This window comes from Asterias amurensis, chromosome 19 (assembly GCF_032118995.1).
Source record: "Asterias amurensis chromosome 19, ASM3211899v1".
In the NCBI taxonomy this organism is placed as follows: domain Eukaryota; kingdom Metazoa; phylum Echinodermata; class Asteroidea; order Forcipulatida; family Asteriidae; genus Asterias; species Asterias amurensis.
The window spans coordinates 9,966,610-9,992,115 of NC_092666.1; the positions used below are offsets into that span (position 1 = coordinate 9,966,610).

A 25,506-nucleotide genomic window follows, 5' to 3' on the forward strand; every position below is an offset into this window, starting at 1 on the left:
CCCGGTCATTTTTCACTACAAATCTGTTAAGGAACACTAAACTTAACCAAATTTAAGAAAAACATTGATGGGATCTTATTGGCGCAGGTACCTGAGAAAAGTGAATAAATGTGCAAATTACAGGCTAAGTGTTGTATGGCAATCCCAAGATTCGCTTTTTGTAAATGAAAACTGTTTCTTCGACCTTTTACCTGCATTATCTCTCTACTGCGCCAACAAGAACCAACGCACTTTGCACTTACATTTGTTTTAGGGCTACAAGTTCATGTGAACTTGTTTAATTCATGGGCGCATTAAGTTCTGAGGCAATGAACATGGCACAGGAGGGCGCTGTTTGTCTTATAGGTTGCGTTAGCCAAACTGGTGGTTAACAGTTTGTTTATACTTTCGTTGGGACGAGCTAGGCGCATTTTATTTGCATTTACAGGGAATGTATATTATAAGGATCACCAGGGCTTTTAGGCCACAACTTTGATAACTGATAACGCCAAAACCGAAAGCGTCAGGAAACTAATATTTGGGATTTGTTCGTTTGGTAAGATGATGTATCACTTTAATTTGTTTTAGAAGAAGATCTGAGAACCCATGAATGAACTTGGTGCATTCTTACAGAACCAACCACAGTTTTTTGGTGGCTTTCATTTCCAGCCACAAAATAGCAATTTAATTACTGATCTGAAAAGCTTACAACAACAAAATTACTTAAACTACGAGGTGGAGTTACAACAGACAGTATGCATTGAAAGTTCTACTAAAAATGCAAGTATTAAAACATAATATTGTGGGGCAAACTAAATGTAGAGAAGCTGTGGCTGGTACAGAACTAATAGTTAAATAAAATGGCCATGCTGAAACTTTAGAAATACCCTCTAAATAATCAAGAAAACTTACATAAAATCGGAACAAGCATGCAGCGCACCAATACAATCATCAACCGAGTATGCCAAACCTCAGCCCTCCACACACAAGATGGTGCCTGGCTACACCCACAAAGCCAACTCAACCCAGTCTTGTATTACCTGACAAGGGCTGTGATACTAAATTCTAAAGGAATGTCATTCATGAGAAAGAATGTACTAAAATGGTCATTACAAAATGTCAATCGGGTATCTGGACAAAAGGAACTGGTTCAGTGGGTTTTACCAACAAAGTATTACATTGGATGCATTAATGTGTTGATAAAGGAACACAAATTGAAAGAAACAAGCTGTCAATCTCAACAGTCACTGACCTGGACTAGTCCACATCCTCCAAATGGATTTTTTTATAGTCTACCTGATAGCCAACACATTACTGCCTAAAATAGCGCCCTCTTGCGGATTAACCTCCGTCATATTATTGGCCTACGATCACAGTTAGAGCGTGTGATAGCAAATATGCGGGGGAATTCTGCGTGGCTGATGCAGAGAAATAACCGCAGTCTCACTTGAAATCAAGTCTATCACAGGGGAGGAAGCTGAGCACTGGACAATACAGTTGACCACTATTATGGTAGTAAAAAGGGGGCATTTTCACTACAATATTAAACGCCTAAGAATTGTCTTGTTTGGTTCACAAACACAATGTCTATTTTTTTTTTTTTACAATTTTCTTTATTCTTGGATTAAAACTAAAATAATGATTAATTGTCTTTCTTTGTTTTCAGTGCTGAACGTCGTTTTCAAACTGCGTCATCGCAACAATTGGACAAAAAGGATAACACACGGCATAAAATAATCTTTCAATTTACAATAACATTTTTCAGTTTAGGAAAAAATCACTGAGCAAACTGATGTTGTATTCACGAATCTACATTTTCTCTCGTCCATTTTCTTTACCATAATCATAATGAAAGTTGATTTTGTCCATTATCTTTTTTTATAGTTGATAATTCTACACATACATGTACTATTTTATCTCTTCAAACAAGTCAATCAATTAAACATGCCTTCAAAACGAAAAGTGAGCCTCCAACAACAAAGACGTTTTTACGATACTTCCGTTTAGACCAGGAATGAAAGCAGCAGAAAGTACAAACAGTCATGACATTTCATTTTAGTTTGACTCAGTAGATAAATATTTCGGTTGAAAGTTAAATCGATCAAAAGCAAGTACACTGTAGCTGTTTCAACAATCGATAGTTAGTGCATAACGCTATCTTCTATTTAAATCTACCTAATTAGTCGAGAAAATCTCAATCCAAAGCTACCATTTCAAAGAATTACCTTACAAAATATTACTCTTATTTTTGTTTGTACACTTAATATCGTTTTCGTACGTAAATACCAGTTTTTTCGTTGATGTAAGTTATTTAAATAAATTTAATTTGTAAAATTCAGCATAAGGGGCCCAGTCTAAATCCAATGAGGTGGTTGGTTAAAAATCCCACGAGGCGGTGGGAGCGGGTTCTGGGCTTCATCTTCCCCTTCAGCCAATGACAGCCTCGCCTCAGCATATGTATGGACTATGACGTTGCGATTATCGGCTGTCGATGTTGCATGGTCGCCAATCCCCCTGACTTCTTCGTAAGCCGTTTCTGCATCTAAGCAATATGCAACGGTATACAAAAAACGGTTTCCATAGGTTCAACAGATACAGAGAGAAAACAACTTTTAACTTAACCTTGTTTGTATCAAACAGCAACATTCTTAAAAAGTGAACACAAAACAACTGCATCTTTAAATGTTTAAATCCTAGTTGAAGCAGACAGACACACAAGGAAGACAACATGTTTTTAAATCGATTTGTTTCTTCTTCCTTGAAATGAACATCATGACCTTTTAAATGGTTTTACAGTGTCTTAACATTTCTATATCGTTTTTCCACCATGTAGAAAAATCCTACTTATACCTTTTAAATTGATCGTGTAGTTTATTATTTGTTGCTGTTTCGCAGAAAGTTATGAAAGGCAAGTAAGCCAACATTCAACAAATAATTTATATATTGAGCAGTACACCATCAAAGCCATACTTGTAATGAATTTATAAAACATATATACCCCAAATCAGTCATATCTGACCCTTGATGAGTTTTCTTCCAAACTTTCAACAATTGTAGTTTCTAAAACAAAACGCAAACCAGTAATGTTAAAAATACTATTGATTTTATTATGTATAAATAATTGTTTACCTTGGACTTCAAATCTGCTTGACAGATTGGGTCCAATTCGAATGCTTCCTGGTGAAGGAGCTTGTCTGAAGGTCACAGTAGCTCTGTTCGCATCATTGCTGTTTAAACAAGATTTTGTTAAGAAGTAACTATAAATACTAAATAGTAAACTTGCGGGTACAATCATGTAATCTCCTTTGAGGGAGTGGTGGCTCCGATAAGAGCCGGTGTGGTTTAATTAACAGATTGTGCTCTTTAATTTTCAGTTTGCTCAATAAATTTACTGAAGAATATCATCTGAATTATTATTTTAAACGGGGTTTCTTTTTTCCACCTTGTACAACCTCCTCCTTGATTTTGAACTTCCTTGTTTTGCTTTGTCTTCACCAAACAAACAGACGTATCAGTCGGATGGTGTGCCATAAAAATTGAATATGTTAAAATAATAAAAAATAATAACCAAAATAAATTAATACAAAATAAAATAAATAAATAAATGGACCTGCACTAAATGTGGAGTTACTTACGTTTGGTTGATCTGGACAGCAGAATGACCTGAGGGAAAGCAGAAACATTTGGGTAAAAGTGTTTTAATGTTGAAATAATTACCATGTTTCCATCTCTCTGAACCAGAGATGTAACAAGGAGAGCTATGCCAACCAGACATGGTGGCTGCAGTGTTTAAAAAAAAAAAAAAAAACAATTAAACATGACTTTTTTAACCTGAAATATTTTTAAATTTTTTTTAATTTAATGCGCAAGTATTTTAAAAGTGGTTTTCAAGAGATTAGGGGAACCCACCCCGCCCCTTAAAGGGAGCCTTCATGTGACGTCATGTCGGGAACCCGAGCCGTCGGGTCCCCTGGCTGTGTGCATATAGAGACGTGTGCATTGTGTGGCCTGGTACCTAGGCGCGTGTAGTTAGGAACCAGACTCTTTTTGCCGACGATATGTTTGAATTCCCGACGTGACGTCGATGGTAGGGGGGCGGTAACAATCCACAAAAGGGGGGGGGCATGACTTATTCGCTATTTACGCAAGTGAGATATGTCGGGGAAAAAACAAAACACATTTTATTGATGTTCAATACATATATCAGAAATAAATGACAGCAAAATTAACTGTTTTATTTTAATTCACTGCAGCATCCCTTTAAAGACACTGGACACTATTGGTAATTGTTAAAGACCAGTCTTCTCACTTGGTGTATATAAACATATGCACAAAATAACAAACCTGAGAAAATTTGAGCTAAATTGTCGTCGAAGTTGCGAGAGAATAATAGAAGAAAAAACACTCTTGTCGCTCAAGATGTTGTGTGCTTTCAGATGCCTTGAATTCGAGACCTCAGCTGAGCTCCCGAAGCCAGATCTTCAAATATTTTAGGGAGAAATACCTTCTTTCTCGAAAACGACGTTACTTCAGATGAAGCCGTTTCTTACAATGTTTTATACTATCAACAACTCTCCTTTGCTAGTTACCAAGTAAATTTTTATGCCATTGATTATTTTGAGTAATTATTAATAGTGTCCACTGCCTTTAAGAATCCCCACAAATACTCTTGAACGCCTATTAAATTCATTTTATTGACTGAAACAAAACTGAATAAAAACAAAAACAAAATCATGTCTACCCTGAATTAAAATGAATGCATTTAAAGGCAATGGACACTATTGGTGATTACTCAAAATATTTATTAGCATAAAACCTTACTTAGTAACTAGTAATGGGGGAGGTTGGTAGTATAAAACATTGTGAGGAACGGCTCCCTCTGAGGTGGAGTAGTTTTCGAGAAAGAAGTAATTTTCCACGACTTTGATTTCGTGACCTCAGATTTAGAATTTGAGGTTTCGAAATCAAGCATCTGAAAGCACACAACTTCGTGTGACAAGGGTGGTTTTTCTTTTCAATAATATCTCGCAACTTCGACGACCGATTGAGCTCAAATTTTCACAGGTTTGTTATTTTATGCATATGTTGAGATACATCAAGTTAGTGAAAAGACTGGTCTTAGACAACTACCAATAGTGTCCAGAGTCTTTAACATAAAAAAAAACCATAGTTAGATTGAATAAGTGCTAAATATATAAATTCAAAAATGCGTTTCAGACTTGTAAGGATTTTTTTTGCTGAAACTTGTTTGAAAAAAATATACTACCATAATTTTCGAGATCCCTAAATCTCTAAATATGACAGGTCCTTACGATCTTTACGAAGCCTCGATGCGACAACCAGCAGGCTTATTGCGACCAGGACAAGTCCGGATGACACTGCTGTGATCAAAACAATGTCTTTCCGAGCAATGGTATCCAACGGAGTAGCTTCAGACCCTTGAAACACAAAATTACGAGTTCAAAACACACATTGCTTTAAAGGGTCTTTGGGTACTTTTTTTGTAAGACACAAAACACAATGTCCACAGATTTGAATTAAACTTGAAGATTATGATGTTAGAAAGCGTCCCTTAAAATATGTGTTGCTGAGGTGCTGGTGTTTTTGAGAAATGAGTAAAACAATGTCGTGAAATTACGTTTTCTACATGTTAAAATTATTTTCGTCTCATGATCACTGAGACAAAAATTATTTTCATGACATTGTTTTACTCATTTCTCAAATACTACAGCACCTCGGCAAGTAGTATTTTCAGGGAAGCTTTCTACCATCATTATCTTCAAACTGTGTAAGTTTAATTTAAATCTGTGGACATAGTGTTTTTGTCCTACAAAAAATACATAGACCCTTTAAATGGTCTATAGGTACTTTTTTGAAGGACACAAAACACAATGTCCACAGATTTGAATTAAACTTACACGGTTTGAAGATTATGATGATAAAAAAGCTTCCCTTAAAGGCAGTTAACACTATTGGTAATTACTCAAAATAATTGTTAGCATAAAACCTTACTTGGTAACGAGTAATAGGGAGAGGTGGGTAGTATAAAACATTGTGACAAAAGGCTCCCTCTGAAGTGAAGTAGTTTTCGAGAAAGAAGTAATTTTCCAAGAATTTGTTTTCGAGATCCCAGATTTAGAATTTGAGGTCATGAATCAAGCCTCTGAAAGCACACAACTTCGTGTGACAAGGGTGGTTTTTCTTTCATTATTATCTCACAACTTCGATGATAATTTTTTTTATTGAGCTCAAATTTTTACAGCCTTGTTATTTTATGCATTATGTTAGATTCACCAAGTGAGAAGACTGGTCTTTGACAATTACCAATAGTGTCCAGGGTCTTTAAAATATTACTTGCTTGATAATGCAAAGGTCGTGGGTTCGAATCCCACCCGAGTCTCCTAAGACGAAACTTATTTTGGTGATTCGTTTGACTCCTTTCTCAAAAACCATGATGTGCTGTAGTTTTTGAGAAAGGAGTAAAACAATGCAAGAAACTACGAACCCACGACCTTTGCATTATTTGAAATTGACTAACCTTGTCCCGTTTTCAGTGTCAAACTGCTTATGGCCGTTGATTGACCTTCGTTCAAGTCTGTTGTTGCTGGCAATGTTGTGATCGATGCCGGCTGATCTGTTAATGATATCCAAACATAAATTTCATATTACAATAACATTAGGCGGTGTCTCAATATAGGCCTTTGACTGTATCCATTGTGTGAGTAGCTTGTTCAGTATTTCTCCACTGTCACAAGGTTTGTCTTGTTGAAAGTTGTGCTGTGTCTTGCTTTAGAAAGAGACAAGAACAACAACAAAATCTTTGAGAAAAATAATTGCTTTTCTTGATACACTATCTTAACGAGTAGGTCCAACAAAAGGCAGTGATTGATTTCAAGCATGCTTCCCTTTACCCAGCCCGCAGGGATCTTTGGTAGAGATTGTGACACATGTTAAACCGCATTAGAAGCCTGACATACTGTGTGTAAGGGTTTAAACCAAAACTAATAGAAGAAAAAGATTATCATCATCAAGGATTCCTGCAACGTGAATACTTTGGTGTCATCCGGCATTACAACTTGTTTTAAATGAACAATGTTTACTTTGCAAACTTACCCCCGAAGTCAATTGTTGTAGAATTGTAGTTGGACTGGTTGTAGAAGGAGTCATGAACGTCACATTGGTATCTTCCTTCGTCCTTCAAGTTCAAGTTTAGAATCGTAAGATTACAGCTTGTCTTGCCGTGATGAAGCGCGTACTTTCCCGTCTGGTCGATGGAATGAAAGACCTCGCCTGATGAATTGCAAGACTGCAGTATGTTGTTGTTGAGTGACCACTCAAAGGTGAAGTTCCTCTTGTCAGTTGTGCCGCTGTCGATCACCGAGCACGGTAAAGTAGCACTCTCCCCTTCTCCTGGCGTAAGTTTTCCATCAGTCTGAACACCAAAGTTGGCTTTAAGAAAACACAACGAACGCTTTGAGAAAGTTGGCATTAACGAAACATTAAACACAATGAATAATGATATAAGAGATGTAAAATTTGCATCTGGGATAACGAATTTTAATTTTGTTTTTTTACCCATTCAACGATTAAAACAAAAATGAATAATTATATTTCTCTTTTCTGACATGTTTTTGAAAAATACAGCACAAAGTTTCAATGTAAAACGGATGTGGTAAGTTTACAGATGTATAATGCGTCACTGCAGCATGATGTGGTTGGTGAAACTTCTTAGATCAGTTGTGCCGTTGTCAATCTTGTAGGATGATAAAAGGGAGCATCCCCTTCCCCCGGGGTAAGTTTTCCCTCTGGTCACCAAAATGGTCTTGTACAATTTTTACAATGATCACGACGTACGTTTTCCTTGCAAACTACTGCTTTTCTCGGTCAATTTCGGAAAATGAGCAGCAAGTTTAACCTACAGCCTATTCTATTTTGCACGAAATCGAATGCTACTGAAAAGGGTCATTCGATTTCATTTTAAGACTGTAAAAAAAAAAAAAAAAAAAAAAAAAACGCACAAAAAATACAAACATTTTAACAAAAAATGTTATCATTATTTTTTATATATAAAAAATATGGTCGGAAATGTGACAGAATGTTATACGGTGTCAATATAGTAAGTTTACAGTGTGAGCGTTTCGTTATGAACATACGGCACTGGTTTCGAGAAAATTGAAACTGCTATACAAATTACAGTCCGATACGTTTAAAGCCATTATACACTTTCGGTAAACAGTATTGTCCAAGTCCCACAATTCGTGTATCACAACTTATATATAAAATAACAATCCTGTGAAAATTTAGGCTCAATCGGACATCGGAGTCGGGAGAAAATAACGGGAAAACCCACGTGTCATGACATGTGTTTATAACAAATCCGTAATTCTCGCTAACGAGAATTTAAATTGTTTTACCGTTTTCTCAAAAAGTAAAGCATTTCATGGACTAATATTTTAAGAGAAGTCTTTCACCATTACCTTCTGTAAACCCTGTAAGTTATTTGTAAATCTGTTAAATTTTTATTTTTTTTTGTACCGAAAGGGTCCAATGGCTTTAAACACCGGTATCATATAGCATGTTTAATAGTATATATAAACCCACAATTGATAAAGCAGGCTTACACCAATTTAAATCATTGTAACTGAACTAACATGACAACCCTAAATCGAAAAGTAAACATGCATTTTAACGACACTGCCTTAAATCGTAAACCCTCAATATTAAACAGGGTAAATTATGTCAAATATAAAGTACGTTTACAGTTTGAGGTTTTCGTTAAGAACAAACCCTAAATCAACAAGGTAAACACGTAACGAAATTTCCTTAAACTATCTATAACCAATGTTTTACAACATAATTTTGCTAATTTTTTCGTACGGTACGAGTGTGTCCTTATTTTAGCAACACAAATTGTTGGTAATTTTTTGTCAGACAATTTTTAGTAATATTGGTATATAAGAAAAGGTGATAAATTCAACTTGAAGATTCCATTCTTTTTGAGGTAAACACTCACTTTTTTTAACTTGAAGATGTGTCATGTTTGAGTAACTGCCGACTAACCCAATCACTGTACACCGAACCACGGCTTCATCTGAAAGGCCTATATTCAATATTTTAAGATTGCCATTGTCTTGATTAAACTCCACAGTCTTGTTCCTGAACGACGTAACAACATAACATCCAGTAATGTCAGTAACTTCCATGTTTTCTTTAAGAAATGTCCATTTAAATGTGAAGTAATATCGTTCATCACATGGTGGAATCGTTGTACCATTTGCAAACCGAGCCTTGCATTCTAACTCTACGTCTTCACCTTCAAAAACGGAGACGACTGGTGGCATGTCTATCGTGATGGTCCCAAAAGAGACGCCACCTGTTCAAAATACAAATAAGTTTAAATTTACCTAAAAGTTGAACCATTCTTCAAAGATTTCACCTCACCTTAGCATTGACAACATTTACTTTCGTTCGTTGACGTCGTGTTTTTGTTTCCGACACTGCGACACTGCATCATTTATATTTATTTTAAGGTAGCTTTTCAACTAAATACTCAAACTATTAGTAATGTTTTTATGCACGATATTTCTCTATAACATTTACACTCGACTTACCTTGAAACATAATTCCAACAATTAAGAAGACTGCGAACTCCATTTTGTAAAAATTTAATGGCGATCATCATTACACTATGATATAATGTGATAAGTTCTTCTTAAACCATGTTAAGAAACTGCAGCGAAACCTTAACTAGTAGCAGTGCTATTGGCTTAGTGAGGGGATTGCTGGTCGATTGGAAACAATGTAAAGCAAGAAGTGATGAAGTTCTTACCTTTTACAAACATGCGCACTATTTACCTTAAAAGAGAAACAACTGTCAATCTTCTTTCGTGAGTATTGGTTCCACTATCATTTTCTTCTCTACTTATCAAACAAAACGGCTCCGAAAACAACTGCTTTCAGACTCAAGGCTAGTAAAAAGTTTCGCTATTCTTTCTTAGAACACAGAATGCAGAAAAAAGGTTCACACACTTGCCCCCCCCCCCCCAAAAAAAAAAAAAGAGAAGAAAACTCTTATCACAATGAAAATAATTTGGTTACAATTACCGTCTACGTCGGTTCATGAAATTCATGTTTACTAAACCAGATCCCGTAACCTGTTTCTTCCAGTCATCCGCAACCTCATGCATGCTAGCCACATATTCGATTCTTTGGTCTACGTTTTTGGAACTCTAATCCCTAGCGATTTAAGAAAAATTGCCGTCCGTAGATCGATTTAAGATCTCATACAAAAGAGTCCTCCTCTCCCACCAAGTAACATAGCTTTTCTTCCTCGCACATTTTCCACTTTCTTCACGTCAGTTCATGAAATTCATGACTACTCGTAATAACCTGTTTCTTCCTTTCACCCGCACCCTGTACTCTAGCAACACCCTTCGATTCACTGGTCCACGTCTTTGGAACGCTATCTCTAGTGATTTAAAAACAATGCCGTCCGTGGGTCGATTTATAAGCTCTCATATAAAAGAGTAATCCTCTCTCACTAAACAAATGTAACTAAAGGCTGTGTCCAAATAGGCGGCAACAGCTACGGCTACGGCTAGATCCTGCGTTGAAGTATAGACTTGGGACAAGTCGTTAAATGTCTGCCGCGGTGATAGCTATGTAACGTAGCTTTTCTTCCTCACACATTAAATTTTCACTTTCTATTACTCGTTACCAAGTATGGTTTTATGCTAATAATCATTTTGAGTAATACACCAATAGTGTCCACTGCCTTTAAGAACAAACCCTAAATCAACAAGTAAACACGTAACGACATTTTCCGACATTCAAACTATCTGTTACCACATATTATTTTAAGTAGGTCTAGTTAATTATGATAAATGAAATCTTTTACAACATAATTTTGCTAAATTGTTCATAATTTCTGTCAGACAAATTTGAGTAATATTGGTATATAAGAAAAGGTGATAACTCTAGTTGAAGATTCCATTCTTTTTGAGAAAAACACTTACCTTTTTTAACTTTAAGATGTGTCATGTTTGAGTATTTGCCGACTAATCCATACACTGTACACTGAACCACGGCTTCATCTGAAAGGCCTATATCCAATATTGTTAGATTACCATTGTCTTGATTAAATTCCACAGGCTTGTTCATGAACGACGCGACTCTACCACATTGTGCAATTTCATCACCATGCATGTTTTCAGCACCTGTTAAAAATGTCCACTTCAGTGATACGCCATGACATGGTTGAATTAATGTACCATCCGCATACCGAGCCTTGCATTCTAACTCTACGTCTTCACCTTCAAAAACTGAGACGACTGGTGGCATGTCTATCGTGATTGGCCAAGAAAAGATGACATCTATTCAAAATGGAAAGAAATTTAAATTTATCAAATAATTGAAAATTCTTCAAAGATAGTTCACACCAGCTTATTGCATTGATAACCTTTTTTATTTGTTTTTATCGCCAGTCGCCAGACACACAAGGCCTGAAGGCCACTCAAGGTGAGGGCTACATTTCCCATGGGCCGTTGCCACCTACTCCTGGGGCTGAAACAGGGTTACCCCTTTACAGCCCATACAGATGAAGGCTTGGGTATCATCCATCAGAAGCCTGGCTGGTAGAGCAGAAAGCATTATACCTCCCAACTTTACGAAGCAATCATGTTTATGTGTCATGCTTAAGGACACAAATGTCACGACCGGTGTGGCGGTCTCCCCGCTCCGGCATGCTCAGACCTCTGGGTGACGTCACAGGGCATTTTGGCACGCAGTAATCACGGTCTCAGAGCTCTGGCGTGCCAAGCTCTCCGGGAGACGTAGCATGCTGTCGTTGCGGGCGGGAGTCTCCGATGCTCTGCTGTGTACGATACCTTCCCCTACCGCGCGCACCTCGATTAAATCTTCGAGACCTGTTTTGTTATCGTACGAGTGCTTCTTCGCCTGACCACGCACTACTCTCTTCTGGCTTTCAGAAGAACCTTCTGGGTAGCACTCACTGTTAAACACTTTATTACGTGATTACTTTTTTCACAATACTGTCACCAAGCCGCTCCACTCGTTCATCACCAAACGATTTACTTATGGGCGCCGCCATGACAGCTACGATTAGAGCACTCGGCACGGCACTAAAATCCACTTTCGCTTGGTATGCGCAGGCACGGCATGACGTAATACTACCGTATTTGGTATGCCGGAGCTCTGCATGCCGGAGCGGGGAGACCGCCACACCGGGACTCGAGCCAACACTCTGCTGATCAAACACCAGAGCTTGAATCCGGTGCTCTTAACCGCTCGGTCATGACACGCCAGTACTGTCGTTTGTTAGTGTACGTTTTATCGTCGACACTACATCAACATTTATTTATTTTCAGGTTGCTTCTCAAATAAAAATAATAATATTTGTAATGTTTTATCGACACTTAAGCTTGACGACTTACCTTGAAACATAATTCCAACAACTATCAAGACTGCGAACTTCTCGGTAAATGCGCCTCCCATTTTTGGAATGATTATTGACACTGTGAAAACGTTGTTGGATCACAGCTCACTTTTGTATTTTGTAAAAAGGTTGTTTTAATTCATGACAATCAAAAACATCTCGTCACTCAACAGTACACTGAGAAAACACAACTGAGCAAAACTGATGGATCGAAACAAAAATTGACATCTCTTCAAGCCAGAAAAGGTGAAGTTCTTACATTTTGCAAACATGCGCAATATTTACCTTATAAAAGAGAAACAACTGTCAATCTTCTTTCGTGAGTGTTGGTTGCACTATCCTTTTCTTTTTTACTTAACAAACAAAATGGCTACGAAAACAACTATTTTACAGGCTTAAAGGATTTGGGTAATTTTTGTAACACAAAACACAGTGTCCACAGATGTACTTTAAACTTACACAGTTTGAAGATAATGATAGAAGAAAGCTTCCCTGGAAATCTTAGTTGCTGTGGTGCTGTAGTTTTTGAGAAATGAGTAAAACAATGTCATGGAAATACGTTTTTACAAGCTAAAATAATTTTCGTCTCATGATCACTGAGACGAAAACTATTTTCATTACACTGTTTTACTCATTTCTTAAAAACTACAGCACCTCTGCAAGTAATGTTTTCAGGGAAGCTTATACCATCATTATCTTCAAACCGTGTAAGTTTAATAAAAATCTGTGGACATTGTGTTTTGTGTCCTAAAAATTACATAGACCCTTTAAGGGAAGTAAAGGGTTTAGCTTTTGTTTCTTATGTTTTTAAAACACAGAAGGCAGAACAAAAAGGTTCACACGGTTGTCAAAAAAGCAAAATAGAAAGACACAAATCTTCAAGGCAAAACTTGAGAATCATTGAGTTACCATTACTGTTAGACGACCGTGTCCTTTTTGTTGCTTACTAGTGTTCATAGGTTTTGGAGGTACGTCGGCCGGTCGACCACGTCAGAACCAATGAACAGCTCTCCCTGGGTAGCTACACCCGCAATTTACATACACGACGAACGTTGCACAAGGTTCCTTTATTGTAAGTCATTTACGGGGTGAATATTCATGCATCGGCCTCTGCGATGACGAAACACCTGGCAAGCTTACCCGCGCTATTCGAAGGCGAATGAGTACTTGTGACATACCGAGTAAAACAAAGAATTAAAAAAACAGCCAACGTGAGTGGAGACAGTCCTGCATTGTTTTTAACAGATTCTATTCATTCGCAATTTGGTAAAATTCGACCTTTGATCTCTATTATCTCTCTACTGCGCCAACAAGAACCAACGCACTTTGCACTTAAATTTGTTTTAGGGCTGCAAGTTCTATCATGTGAACTTGTTTAATTCATGGGCGCTTTGAGTTCTGAGGCAATGAACATGGCACAGGAGGGCGCTGTTCGTCTTAGGTTGCGTTAGGCCAACTGGGGGTTTAAAAAAATGTTTTACTTTCGTTGGGACGAGCTTGGCGCATATTTTTGCATTTACAGGGCATGTATATTATGGCTTTTAGGCCAAAACTTTGATAACTGATAACGCCAAAACCGAAAGCGTCAGGAAACTAATATTTGGGATCTGTTCGTTTGGTATGATGATGTATCACTCTTGTTTTAGAAGAAGATCTGAGAACCCATGAATGAACTTGGTGCATTCTTACAGACAGAAAACGAACCACAGTTTTGGGGTGGCTTTCACTTCCAGCCACAAAATAGCAATTTAATTACTGATCTGAAAAGCTTACAATAAAAGTACTTAAACTACGAGGTGGAGTTACAACAGAAGTTATGCATTGAAAGTTCTACTAAAAATGCAAGTATTAAAACAGAATATTGTGGGGCAAACTAAATGTATAGAAGTTGTGGCTGGTATACAGAACTAATAGTTAAATACAATGGACATGCTGAAACTTTAGAAATACCCTCTAAATAATCAAAAAAACTTACATAAAATCGGAACTAGCATGCAGCGCACCAATACAATCATCAACCGAGTATGCCAAGCCTCGTTCCTCCACACACAAGATGGTGCCTGGCTACACCCAAAAAGCCAACTCAACCCAGTCTTGTATTACCTGACAAGGGCTGTGATACTAAATTCTAAAGGAATGTCATTCATGAGAAAGAATGTACTAAAATGGTCATTACAAAATGTCAATCGGGTATCTGAACAAAAGGAACTGGTTCAGTGGGTTTTACCAACAAAGTATTACATTGGATGCATTAATGTGTTGATAAAGGAACACAAATTGAAAAGAAACAAGCTGTCAATCTCAACAGTCACTGACCTGGACTAGTCTACATCCTCCACATGGATAGACTTGGTTCCAAGTCTGAGGCCGTGGCTTTTATAATAGTCTACCCGGTAGCCAACACATTACTGCCTGAAATAGCGCCCTCTTGCAGATTAATCTCCGTCATATAATGGCCTACCCGGGGGAAATCGTGCGTGGCTGATGCAGAGATTAATAACCGCAGTCTCAGACTTGAAATCAAGTCTACCAAAGGGGAGGAAGCTGAGCACTGAACAAAACAGTTGTACCAATATAGTAAAAAGTGGTCACTTTCACTACAATAATATACGCCTAAGAATTGTCTTGCTTGATCATAAACACAATGTCTATTTTTTTTAAAACAATTTTCTTTATTCTTGGATTAAAACTACTAATATAATGATTAATTGTCTATGTTTGTTTTCAGTGCTGAACGCACTTTCAAACTGCGTCATCGCAACAGTTGGACAAAAAGGATACCACACGGCATAAAATAATCTTTCAATTTACAATAACATTTTTCAGTTGAGGAAAAAATCACTGAGCAAACTGATGTTGTATTCACGAATCTACACTTTCTCTCGTCCATTCTCTTTAACATAATCATAATGAAAGTTGATTAGTCCATTTTTTTGTTTTTTATAGTTGATAATTCTACACATACATGCACTATTTTATCTCTTCAAACAAGTCAATCAATTAAACATGCCTTCAAAAAGAAAAGTGAGCCTCCAATAACAAAGACGTTTATACGATACTTCCGTTTAGACCAGGAATGAAAGCAGCAGAAAGTTCAAACAGTTATGACATTTCATTTTAGTTTGACTCAGTAGATAAATATTTCGGTTGAAAGTTAAATCGATCAAAAGCAAGTACACAGTAGCTGTTTCATTAATCGATAGTTAGTGCATAACGCTATCTTCTATTTAAATCTACCTAATTAGTCCAGAAAATCTCAATCCGAAGCTATCATTTTCAAAGAATTACGTTATAAAATATTGCTCTTATTTTTGTTTGTACATTTAAAATCCTTTTCGTGCGTAAATACCAGTTTTTTTTCGTTTATGTAAGTTACTTAAACAAATTTAATTTGTAAAATTCAGTAAAAGGGGCCCAGTCTAAATCCATTGAGGTGGTTGGTTAAAAATCCCACGAGGCGGTGGGAGCGGGTTTTGGGCTTCATCTTCCCCTTCAGCCAATGACAGCCTCGCCTCGGCATATGTATGGACTATGACGTTGCGGTTATCGGCTGTCGATATTGCATGTTCGCCAATCTCCCTGACTTCTTCGTAAGCCGTTTCTGCATCTAAGCAATATGCAAACGGTATACAAAAAACGGTTTCCATAGGTTCAACGGATACAGAGAGAAAACAACTTTTAACTTAACCTTGTTTGTATCAAACAGCAACATTCTTAAAAAGTGAACACAAAACAACTGCATCTTTAAATGTTTAAATCCTAGTTGAAGCAGACAGACACACAAAGAAGACAACATGTTTTTAAATCGATTTGTTTCTTCTTCCTTGAAATGAACATCATGACCTTTTAAATGGTTTTACAGTGTCTTAACCTTTCTATATCGTATTTCCACCATGTAGAAAAATCCTACTTATACCTTTTAAATTGATCGTGTAGTTTATTATTTGTTGCTGTTTCGCAGAAAGTTATGAAAGGCAAGTAAGCCAACATTCAACAAATAATTTATATATTGAGCAGTACACCGCCAAAGCCATACTTGTAATGGATTTATAAAACATATATACCCCAAATCAGTCATATCTGACCCTTGATGAGTTTTCTTCCAAACTTTCAACAATTGTAGTTTCTAAAACAAAACGCAAACCAGTAATGTTAAAAATATTATTGATTTTATTATGTATAAATAATTGTTTACCTTGGACTTCAAATCTGCTTGACAGATTGGGTCCAATTCGAATGCTTCCTGGTGAAGGAGCTTGTCTGAAGGTCACAGTAGCTCTGTTCGCATCATTGCTGTTTAAAAAAAGATTAAGAAGTAACTATAAATACTAAATAGTAAACTTGCGGGTACAATCATGTAATCTCCTTTGAGGGAGTGGTGGCTCCGATAAGAGCCGGTGTGGTTTAATTAACAGATTGTGCTCTTTAATTTTCAGTTTGCTCAATAAATTTACTGAAGAATATCATCTGAATAATTATTTTAAACGGGGTTTCTTTTTTTCCACCTTGTACAACCTCCTCCTTGATTTTGAACTTCCTTGTTTTGCTTTGTCTTCACCAAACAAACAGACGTATCAGTCGGATGGTGTGCCATAAAAATTGATGATGTTAAAATAATAAAAAATAATAACCAAAATAAATTAATAAAAAATAAAATAAACAAATAAATGGATCCTGCACTAAATGTGGAGTTACTTACGTTTGGTTGATCTGGACAGCAGAATGACCTGAGGGAAAGCAGAAACATTTGGGTAAAAGTGTTTTAATGTTGAAATAATTACCATGTTTCCATCTCTCTGAACCAGAGATGTAACAAGGAGAGCTATGCCAACCAGACATGGTGGCTGCAGTGTTTAAAAAAAAACCAAAAAAAAAACAAAACAATTAAACATGACTTTTTTAACCTGAAATATTTTTTTATATTTTTTTATTTAATGCGCAAGTATTTTAAAAGTGGTTTTCAAGAGATTAGGGGAACCCACCCCGCCCCTAAAAGGGAGCCTTCATGTGACGTCATGTCGGGAACCCGAGCCGTCGGGTCCCCGGCTGTGTGCATATAGAGACGTGTGCATTGTGTGGCCTGGTACCTAGGCGCGTGTAGTTAGGAACCAGACTCTTTTTGCCGACGATATGTTTGAATTCCCGACGTGACGTCGTTGGTGGGGGCGGTAACAATCCACAAGGGGGGGGGGCATGACTTATTCGCTAATTACGCAAGTGAGATATGTCGGGGAAAAAACAAAACACATTTTATTGATGTTCAATACATATATCAGAAATAAATGACAGCAAAATTAACTGTTTTATAAACATATGCACAAAATAACAAACCTGAGAAAATTTGAGCTAAATTGTCGTCGAAGTTGCGAGAGAATAATCGAAGAAAAAACACTCTTGTCGCTCAAGATGTTGTGTGCTTTCAGATGCCTTGAATTCGAGACCTCAGCTGAGCTCCCGAAGTCAGATCTTCAAATATTTTAGGGAGAAATACCTTCTTTCTCGAAAACGACGTTACTTCAGATGAAGCCGTTTCTTACAATGTTTTATACTATCAACAACTCTCCTTTGCTAGTTACCAAGTAAGTTTTTATGATATTGATCATTTTGAGTAATTATTAATAGTGTCCACTGCCTTTAAGAATCCCCACAAATACTCTTGAACGCCTATTAAATTCATTTTATTGACTGAAACAAAACTGAATAAAAAAAAAAAAAAATCATGTCTACCCTGAATTAAAATGAATGCATTTAAAGGCAATGGACACTTTTGGTGATTACTCAAAATATTTATTAGCATAAAACCTTACTTGGTAACGAGTAATGGGGGAAGGTTGGTATTATAAAACATTGTGAGAAACGGCTCCCTCTGAAGTGCCATAGTTTTCCACGACTTTGATTTCGTGACCTCAGATTTAGAATTTGAGGTTTCGAAATCAAGCATCTGAAAGCACACAACTTCGTGTGACAAGGGTGGTTTTTCTTTCAATATGACTCGCAACTTCGACGACCGATTGAGTTCAAATTTTCACAGGTTTGTTATTTTATGCATATGTTGAGATACAGCAAGTTAGTGAGAAGACTGGTCTTAGACAACTACCAATAGTGTCCAGTGTCTTTAACATAAAAAAAAAACATAGTTGGAGTGAGTAAGTGCTAAATATATAAATTCAAATGTGCGTTTCAGTCTTTTAAGGATTTTTTTTTGCTGAAACTTGTTTGAAAAAAATATACTACCATAATTTTCGAGATCTCTAAATCACTAAATATGACAGGTCCTTACGATCTTTACGAAGCCTTGATGCGACAACCAGCAGGCTTATTGCGACCAGGACAAGTCCGGATGACACGGCTGTGATCAAAACAATGTCTTTCCGAGAAATGGTATCCAACGGAGTAGCTCCAGACCCTTGAAACACATAATTACGAGTTCAAAACACACATTGCTTTAAAGGGTCTTTAGGTACTTTTTTTTGTAGGACACAAAACATAATGTCCACATATTTGAATTAAACTTGAAGATTCTGATGTTAGAAAGCTTCCCTTAAAATATGTGTTGCTAAGGTGCTGGTGTTTTTGAGAAATGAGTAAAACAATGTCGTGAAATTACGTTTTCTACATGTTAAAATTATTTTCGTACGGACGTATCGTACAAGTCGCAAGTCATAATCAAAGATGGATGGGGTGGACGTAATTCTGATGTTGCAGGTCGTTGATGTATGATGTTCATTTAACCACGGTTGTCAAGAGAGAATTTTGGCTTTGTGGTAGTTAGTCTGTTTGAGGAACAACAGTCTGTTGAAGGGAGAAATGCATCACCAGGAAAGACGCGGATAGTAGCTTCAACAATTTCGTCAATAACAGGTCTGGCAAAACCAACCGGCTCTTTTCAGAGCCAACACCGCTTCTAAAAAGAGATTGTTACATGTAGTCTGCTCGCAAGACTTTTGTGTTCGTGTTTCACCCCCTGAATGTACACAAACTCTCCGGTCGTTTTATGCAAGGTGATTATTAGGTTGTGATCACCATAGATTAATCGGAAATTATATTGTCCAGTCAAATTCAATGTTTATGGTTTTTTTTTTAATGTTTTATTAGTATCCGTGTTTGCTGCAAAAATGCATTACTTCTTTTTTACTTAAAACTAGGGGTTATGGTGCTCAACTACTGAGTAAATGGGTAGTCGATTGTTGGGTACATTTTGACACAACAAAGTTGGGTAAGAAATTTGACGCATAGTTGGGTAGCCGTTTTACACAAAAAATGAGTAAATTACGACGCAACCCCTGTTGGGTAGCGTTTTACCCTCCAAACGACCATGTTCCCTCTTGAACACCACAAAGAGTAAAATTTTACGCAACATTGTGTATTTTTTTCTCAGAGTGTACTTGCTTGATAATGCAAAGGTCGTGGGTTCGAATCCCACCCGAGTCTCCTAAGACGAAACTTATTGTCGTGAGTCGTTTGACTCCTTTCTCAAAAACCATGATGTGCTGTAGTTTTTGAGAAAGGAGTAAAACAATGCAAGAAACTAGAACCCACGACCTTTGTATTATTTGAACTTGACTAACCTTGTCCCGTTTTCAGTGTCAAACTGCTTATGGCCGTTGATTGACCTTCGTTCAAGTCTGTTGTTGCTGGCAATGTTGTGATCGATGCCGGCTGATCTGTTAATGATATCCAAACATAAATTTCATATTACAATAAAATTAGGCGGTGTCTCAATAATGTATAGGCCTTTGACTGTATCCATTGTGTGAGTAGCTTGTTCAGTATTTCTCCACTGTCACAAGGTTTGTCTTGTTGAATGTTGTGCTGTGTCTTGCTTTAGGAAGAGACAAGAACAACAAAATCTTTGAGAATAATAATTGCTTTTCTTGATACACTATCTTAACGAGTAGGTCCAACAAAAGGCAGTGATTGATGTCAAGCATGCTTCCCTTTATACAGCCCGCAGGGATCTTTGGTAGAGATTGTGACACATTTTAAACCGCATTAGAAGCCTGACATACTGTATGTGTAAGGGTTTAACCAAAACTAATAGAAGAAAAAGATTATCATCATCAAGGATTCCTGCAACGTGAATACTTTGGTGTCATGATACATCCGGCATTACAACTTGTTTTAAATGAAAAATTTTTACTTTGCAAACTTACCCCCGAAGTCAATTATTGTAGAATTGTAGTTGGACTGGTTGTAGAAGGAGTCATGGACGTCACATTGGTATCTTCCTTCGTCCTTCAAGTTCACGTTTAGAATCGTAAGATTACAGCTTGTCTTGCCGTGATGAAGCGCGTACTTCCCCGTCCGTTCGACGGAATAAATAACCTCGCTTGATGGATCGCAAGACTGCAGGACGGTGTTGTTGAGTGACCACTCAAAGGTGAAGTTTCTCTTGTCAGTTGTGCCGCTGTCGATCACAGAGCACGGTAAGGCAGCACTCTCCCCTTCTCCTGGCGTAAGTTTTCCATCAGTCTGAACACCAAAATTGGCTTTAAGAAAACACAATGAACGCTATTAAGAAAGTTGGCATTAAGAAAACATTATACACAATAAATAATGATATAAGAAATGTTAAATTTGCATCGGGGAAAAAGAATATTAATTTTTTATTTTTTACCCATACACCGATAAAAAAACAAAAAATGAATAATGATATTAATTCTTTTTTTCTGACATGTTTTTGGAAATGTAGCACAAAGTTTCATTGTAAAAAGGGTGTGGTAAGTTTGCAGATGTAATGCGTCACTGCAGCATGATGTGGTTGAGTGACACTCATACGCGAAACTTCTTAGATCAGTTGTGCGTTGTCAATCATGTAGGATGATAAGGGAGCATCCCCTTCTGCCGGGTTAAGTTTTCCTTCTCGTCACCTAAATGGACTTGTACAATTTGTACAATGATCACGTACGTTTTCCTTGCAAACTATAGGTTTTCTCGGTCAATTTCGGAAAATGAGCAGCCAATAATACACCAGCCTATTCTATTTCACACGAAATCGAATGCTACTGAAAAGGGTCATTCGATTTCTTTTTAAGACTGTTAAAAAAACCCCACAAAAAACGCAAAACAAATAACAACATTTTATCATAAATGTTATCATTATTTTTTATATAAAAAATATGGTTGGAAATGTGACAAAATGTTATGTACGGTGTCATTAATTAAGTAAGTTTACAGTGTGAGCGTTTCGTTGTTAACATACAGCACTGATCTTTGGAAAATTGAATTAAGTTTCGTTTCGTTTTTACTGCTATACAAATTAGAGTCCGATACGTTTAAACAACGGTATCATGTAGCATGTTTAATAGTATATAAAAACCCGCAATTGATAAAGCAGGCTTACACCAATTTAGAACATTTCAACTTAACTAACATGACAACCCTAAATCTAAAAGGAAACATCCATTTTAACGACACTGCCTTAAAGGCTGTGGACACTATTGGTAATTACTCCAAATAATTATTAAACTTACTTAGTAGCAAGTAATGGGGAGAGGTTGAATGAGAAACGGCTCCCTCTGAAGTGGAATAGTTTTCGAGAAAAAGTAATTTTCCACGAATTTGATTTCGAGACCTCAGATTTAGAATTTGAGGTCTCGAAATCAACCATCTAAAAGCACACAACTTCGTGTGACAAGGGTGTTTTTTCTTTCACTATTATCTCGCCACTTCGAAGACAGATTGATCTCAAATTTTCACAGGTTTGTTATTTTATGCATATGTTGAGATACACCAACTGAGAAGACTGATCTTTGACAATTACTAATAGTGTCCAGTGCCTTTAAACTGTATGCAAAAACCCCAATTTTAAAAAGGGTAAATTGTGGCAAACGTAGGCCTACGTTTACAGTTTGAGCTTTTCGTTAAGGACAAACCCTATATCAACAAGTAAACACGTAACGACATTTTCGACATTTAAACTATCTTTAACAATGTATATTTGAATTAGGCCTAGTTAATTATGACAGATGAAATGTTTTACAACATAAATTTGCTAAATGTTTCGTATGAGTGTGTCCTTATTTAGCAACAAAAAGTGTTGGTAATTTCTGTCAGACAAAATTTTAGTAATATTGGTATAATAAGAAAAGGTGATAAGTTCAACTTGAAGATTCCATTCTTTTTGAGGTAAACACTTACCTTTTTTAACTTTAAGATGTGTCATGCTTGAGTAACTGCCGAATAATCCCAACACTGTACACTTAACCACGGCATCATCTGCAAGGCCAACTTCCAATATTGTTAGATTGCCATTGTCTTGATTAAACTCCACAGTCTTGTTCTTGAACGACACCACTCTACCACATCCTGCAATATAAACACCTTCCGCGTTTTCCAACACAACAAACCATTGGAGTACTGAGTCATAACATGGTTGAATCAATGTACCATTCGCATACCGAGCCTTGCATTCTAATTCTACGTCTTCACCTTCAAAAACTAAGACGACTGGTGGCATGTCTATCGTGATGTGCCAAGAAAAGATGACATCTATTCAAAAGCAAATAATTGAACAATTCTTCAAAGATAGTTTACACCAGGTTATAGCATTGATAACGCTTTTTTTTACATTCGTTTTATCGCCAGTCGCCAGTCACCAGACACACAAGGCCTTAAGGCCACTTCAAGGTGTGGGCTAAAATTATTTTATTTCAGAGGCCGTTGCCACATACTCCTGGGGCTGAAACAGGGTTACCCCTTTACAACCCATACAGATGAAGGTTTGGGGATCATCCATCAGAAGCCTGGCTGGTAGAGCAGAAAGCACTACCTCCCCAACTTTACGAAGCAATCATGTTTAAGTGTAATGCTTAAGAACACAAATGTCACGACCGGGACTCGAACCAACACTCTGCTGATCAAACACCAGATATTGAATCCGGTGCTCTTCTTAACCGCTATGCCATGACACGCCTCTACTTTCGTGTTTTAGTGTCTTCGACACTGCATCAACATTTATTTATTTTCAGGTTGCTTCTCAAATAAGAATTTATAATATTTTTAATGTTTATCGACACTTAAGCTCGACGACTTACCTTGAAACATAATTCCAACAACTATCAAGACTGCGAACTTCTCAGTAAATGCGCCTCCCATCTTTTTGAATAATATCGACACTGTGAAAACGTTGTTGGATCACAGCTCACTTTGGTATTTTGTAAAAGGTTGTTTTAACTCATGACAATCAAAAACATCTCGTAATTCAACAGTACACTGAGAAAACACAACTGAGCAAAACTGATGGATCGAAACAAAAATTGACATCTCTTCAAGCCAGAAAAGGTGAAGTTCTTACATTTTGCAGACATGCGCAATATTTACCTTATAAAAGAGAAACAACTGTCAATCTTCTTTCGTGAGTGTTGGTTCCACTATCCTTTTCTTTTTTACTTAACAAACAAAATGGCTACGAAAACAACTATTTTACAGGCGTAAAGGATTTGGGTACTTTTTGTAACAAATACCACAATGTCCACAGATTTACTTTAAACTTACACAGTTTGAAGATAATGATAGTAGAAAGCTTCCCTGGAAATATTACTTGCTGAGGTGCTGTAGTTTTTGAGAAAATGAGTAAAACAATGTCATGAAAATACGTTTTTACATGCTAAAATAATTTCCGTCTCATGATCACTGAGATGAAAATTATTTTCATTCATTGTTTTACTAATTTCTTAAAAACTACAGCACCTTTGCAAGTAATATTTTCAGTGAAGCTTTCTACCATCATTATCTTCAAACTGTGTAAGTTTAATGTAAATCTGTACATAGACCCTTTAAGGGTAGTAAAGGGTTTCGCTTTTCTTTCTTATGTTTTTGAAACACAAAAGGCAGAACAAAAAGGTTCACACGGTTATCAAAAAAGCAAAATAGAAAGACACAAGTCTTCAAGGCAAAACTTTTATCACGTTGAAAATCATTGAGTTACCATTACCGTTAGACGACCGTGTCCTTTTTGTTGCTTACTAGTGTTCATAGGTTTTGGAGGTACGTCGGCCGGTCGACCACGTCAGAGCCAATGAACAGCTCTCCCTGGGTAGCTACACCCACAATTTACATACACGACGAACTTTGCACAAGGTTCCTTTATTGTAAGTCATTTACAGGGTGAATATTCATGCATCGGCCTCTGCGATGACGAAACACCTGGCAAGCTTACCCGCGCTATTCGAAAGCGAATGAGTAAACTGTGTGCTTGTGACATACCTAGTGAAAGAATTAAAAAAACAGCCAACGTGAGTGGAGCGGTCCTGCATTGTTTTTAACAGATTCTATTCATTCGCCTTTCAATAGCGCGAGTGAGCTTGCAAGGTATTTCGTCATCGCAGAGGCCGATGCATGAATATTCACCCTGCTATAATAAAGGAACCTTTATGCACTGTCCCTAACTTAAAAGATATAGCCCTTGTTCTTTAATACAATTTTGAATAGGCTCCGAAGCTGGTTCCTGTCATTAAACTAGCACCATTTGTTGATCAACTCCTATCTATATAGACCAACATGGGAGACCCACCTCCCTCATGGTGTGGCAACCTTTTGAAAATGTGGGATACTTCCCAGTTTCGGTTGCCACAGCAATGCATAAAAGGATAACATGTACATCATGTACTTTTTTTTTTTTTTTACTAATTGACTTGAAATATTTGTTAGCGCCACACAAATCCATTTTGTGTGCTTTATATGTGTTGCTGAGAATCTACATAAGCATAAAATGCAGACAATGTTTAATGGGATCATATTGGCGCGCGTAGTTTCTTGACGACACAAATCGCCCGAAATAGTCGTTAGTGTAGTTAGGTATGAATTATGACTTTTGACATTGTTATATAATAATGTGCGCCAGCATGATCCCAATTATTTTCCACTACAAATCTGTTAAGAAACACTAAACTTAACCAAATACAAGAAAAGCATTGATGGGATCTTATTGGCGCAGGTACACAGTACCCGAGAAAATTGAATGAATGTGGCAATTCTAGGCTTAGAGTAAAATTTACAAAAAGTCTTTTGACATGCAAATTGCAGAGATCCCAAGATTCTCTTTTTGTACGAAAACTATTTCTACACCCGGG

The 25,506-nt window shown here is 37.0% G+C and overlaps 1 protein-coding gene across 1 annotated transcript; it reads right to left on the reverse strand.

Annotated features, from left to right (window-relative positions):
- Positions 1-2,253: 2,253 nt before the first annotated feature.
- LOC139951751 (uncharacterized) lies at positions 2,254-23,530 on the reverse strand. Its single transcript, XM_071950818.1, has 15 exons — positions 23,470-23,530; positions 22,574-22,924; positions 20,587-20,922; positions 20,002-20,097; positions 18,714-18,839; positions 17,133-17,160; positions 16,629-16,726; positions 10,995-11,351; positions 8,993-9,352; positions 7,093-7,428; positions 6,518-6,613; positions 5,292-5,417; positions 3,615-3,642; positions 3,109-3,206; positions 2,254-2,521 (listed from the first exon to the last, which is right to left on the reverse strand). The coding sequence occupies exons 1-15, from the start codon at positions 23,528-23,530 to the stop codon at positions 2,334-2,336; spliced, it is 2,685 nt and encodes an 894-aa protein (XP_071806919.1). The 3' UTR covers positions 2,254-2,333.
- Positions 23,531-25,506: the final 1,976 nt, after the last annotated feature.

Excerpts from the sequence above, each read along its gene's own strand:
- LOC139951751 (XM_071950818.1), bottom strand. The coding sequence starts at position 23,530 with ATGGGAGGCGCATTTACTGAGAAGTTCGCAGTCTTGATAGTTGTTGGA. Across the intron at positions 20,098-20,586 it reads TACAATAATTGACTTCGGGG|ATCAGCCGGCATCGATCACA; the intron begins GTAAGTTTGCAA and ends TATCATTAACAG. Across the intron at positions 6,614-7,092 it reads TACAACAATTGACTTCGGGG|ATCAGCCGGCATCGATCACA; the intron begins GTAAGTTTGCAA and ends TATCATTAACAG.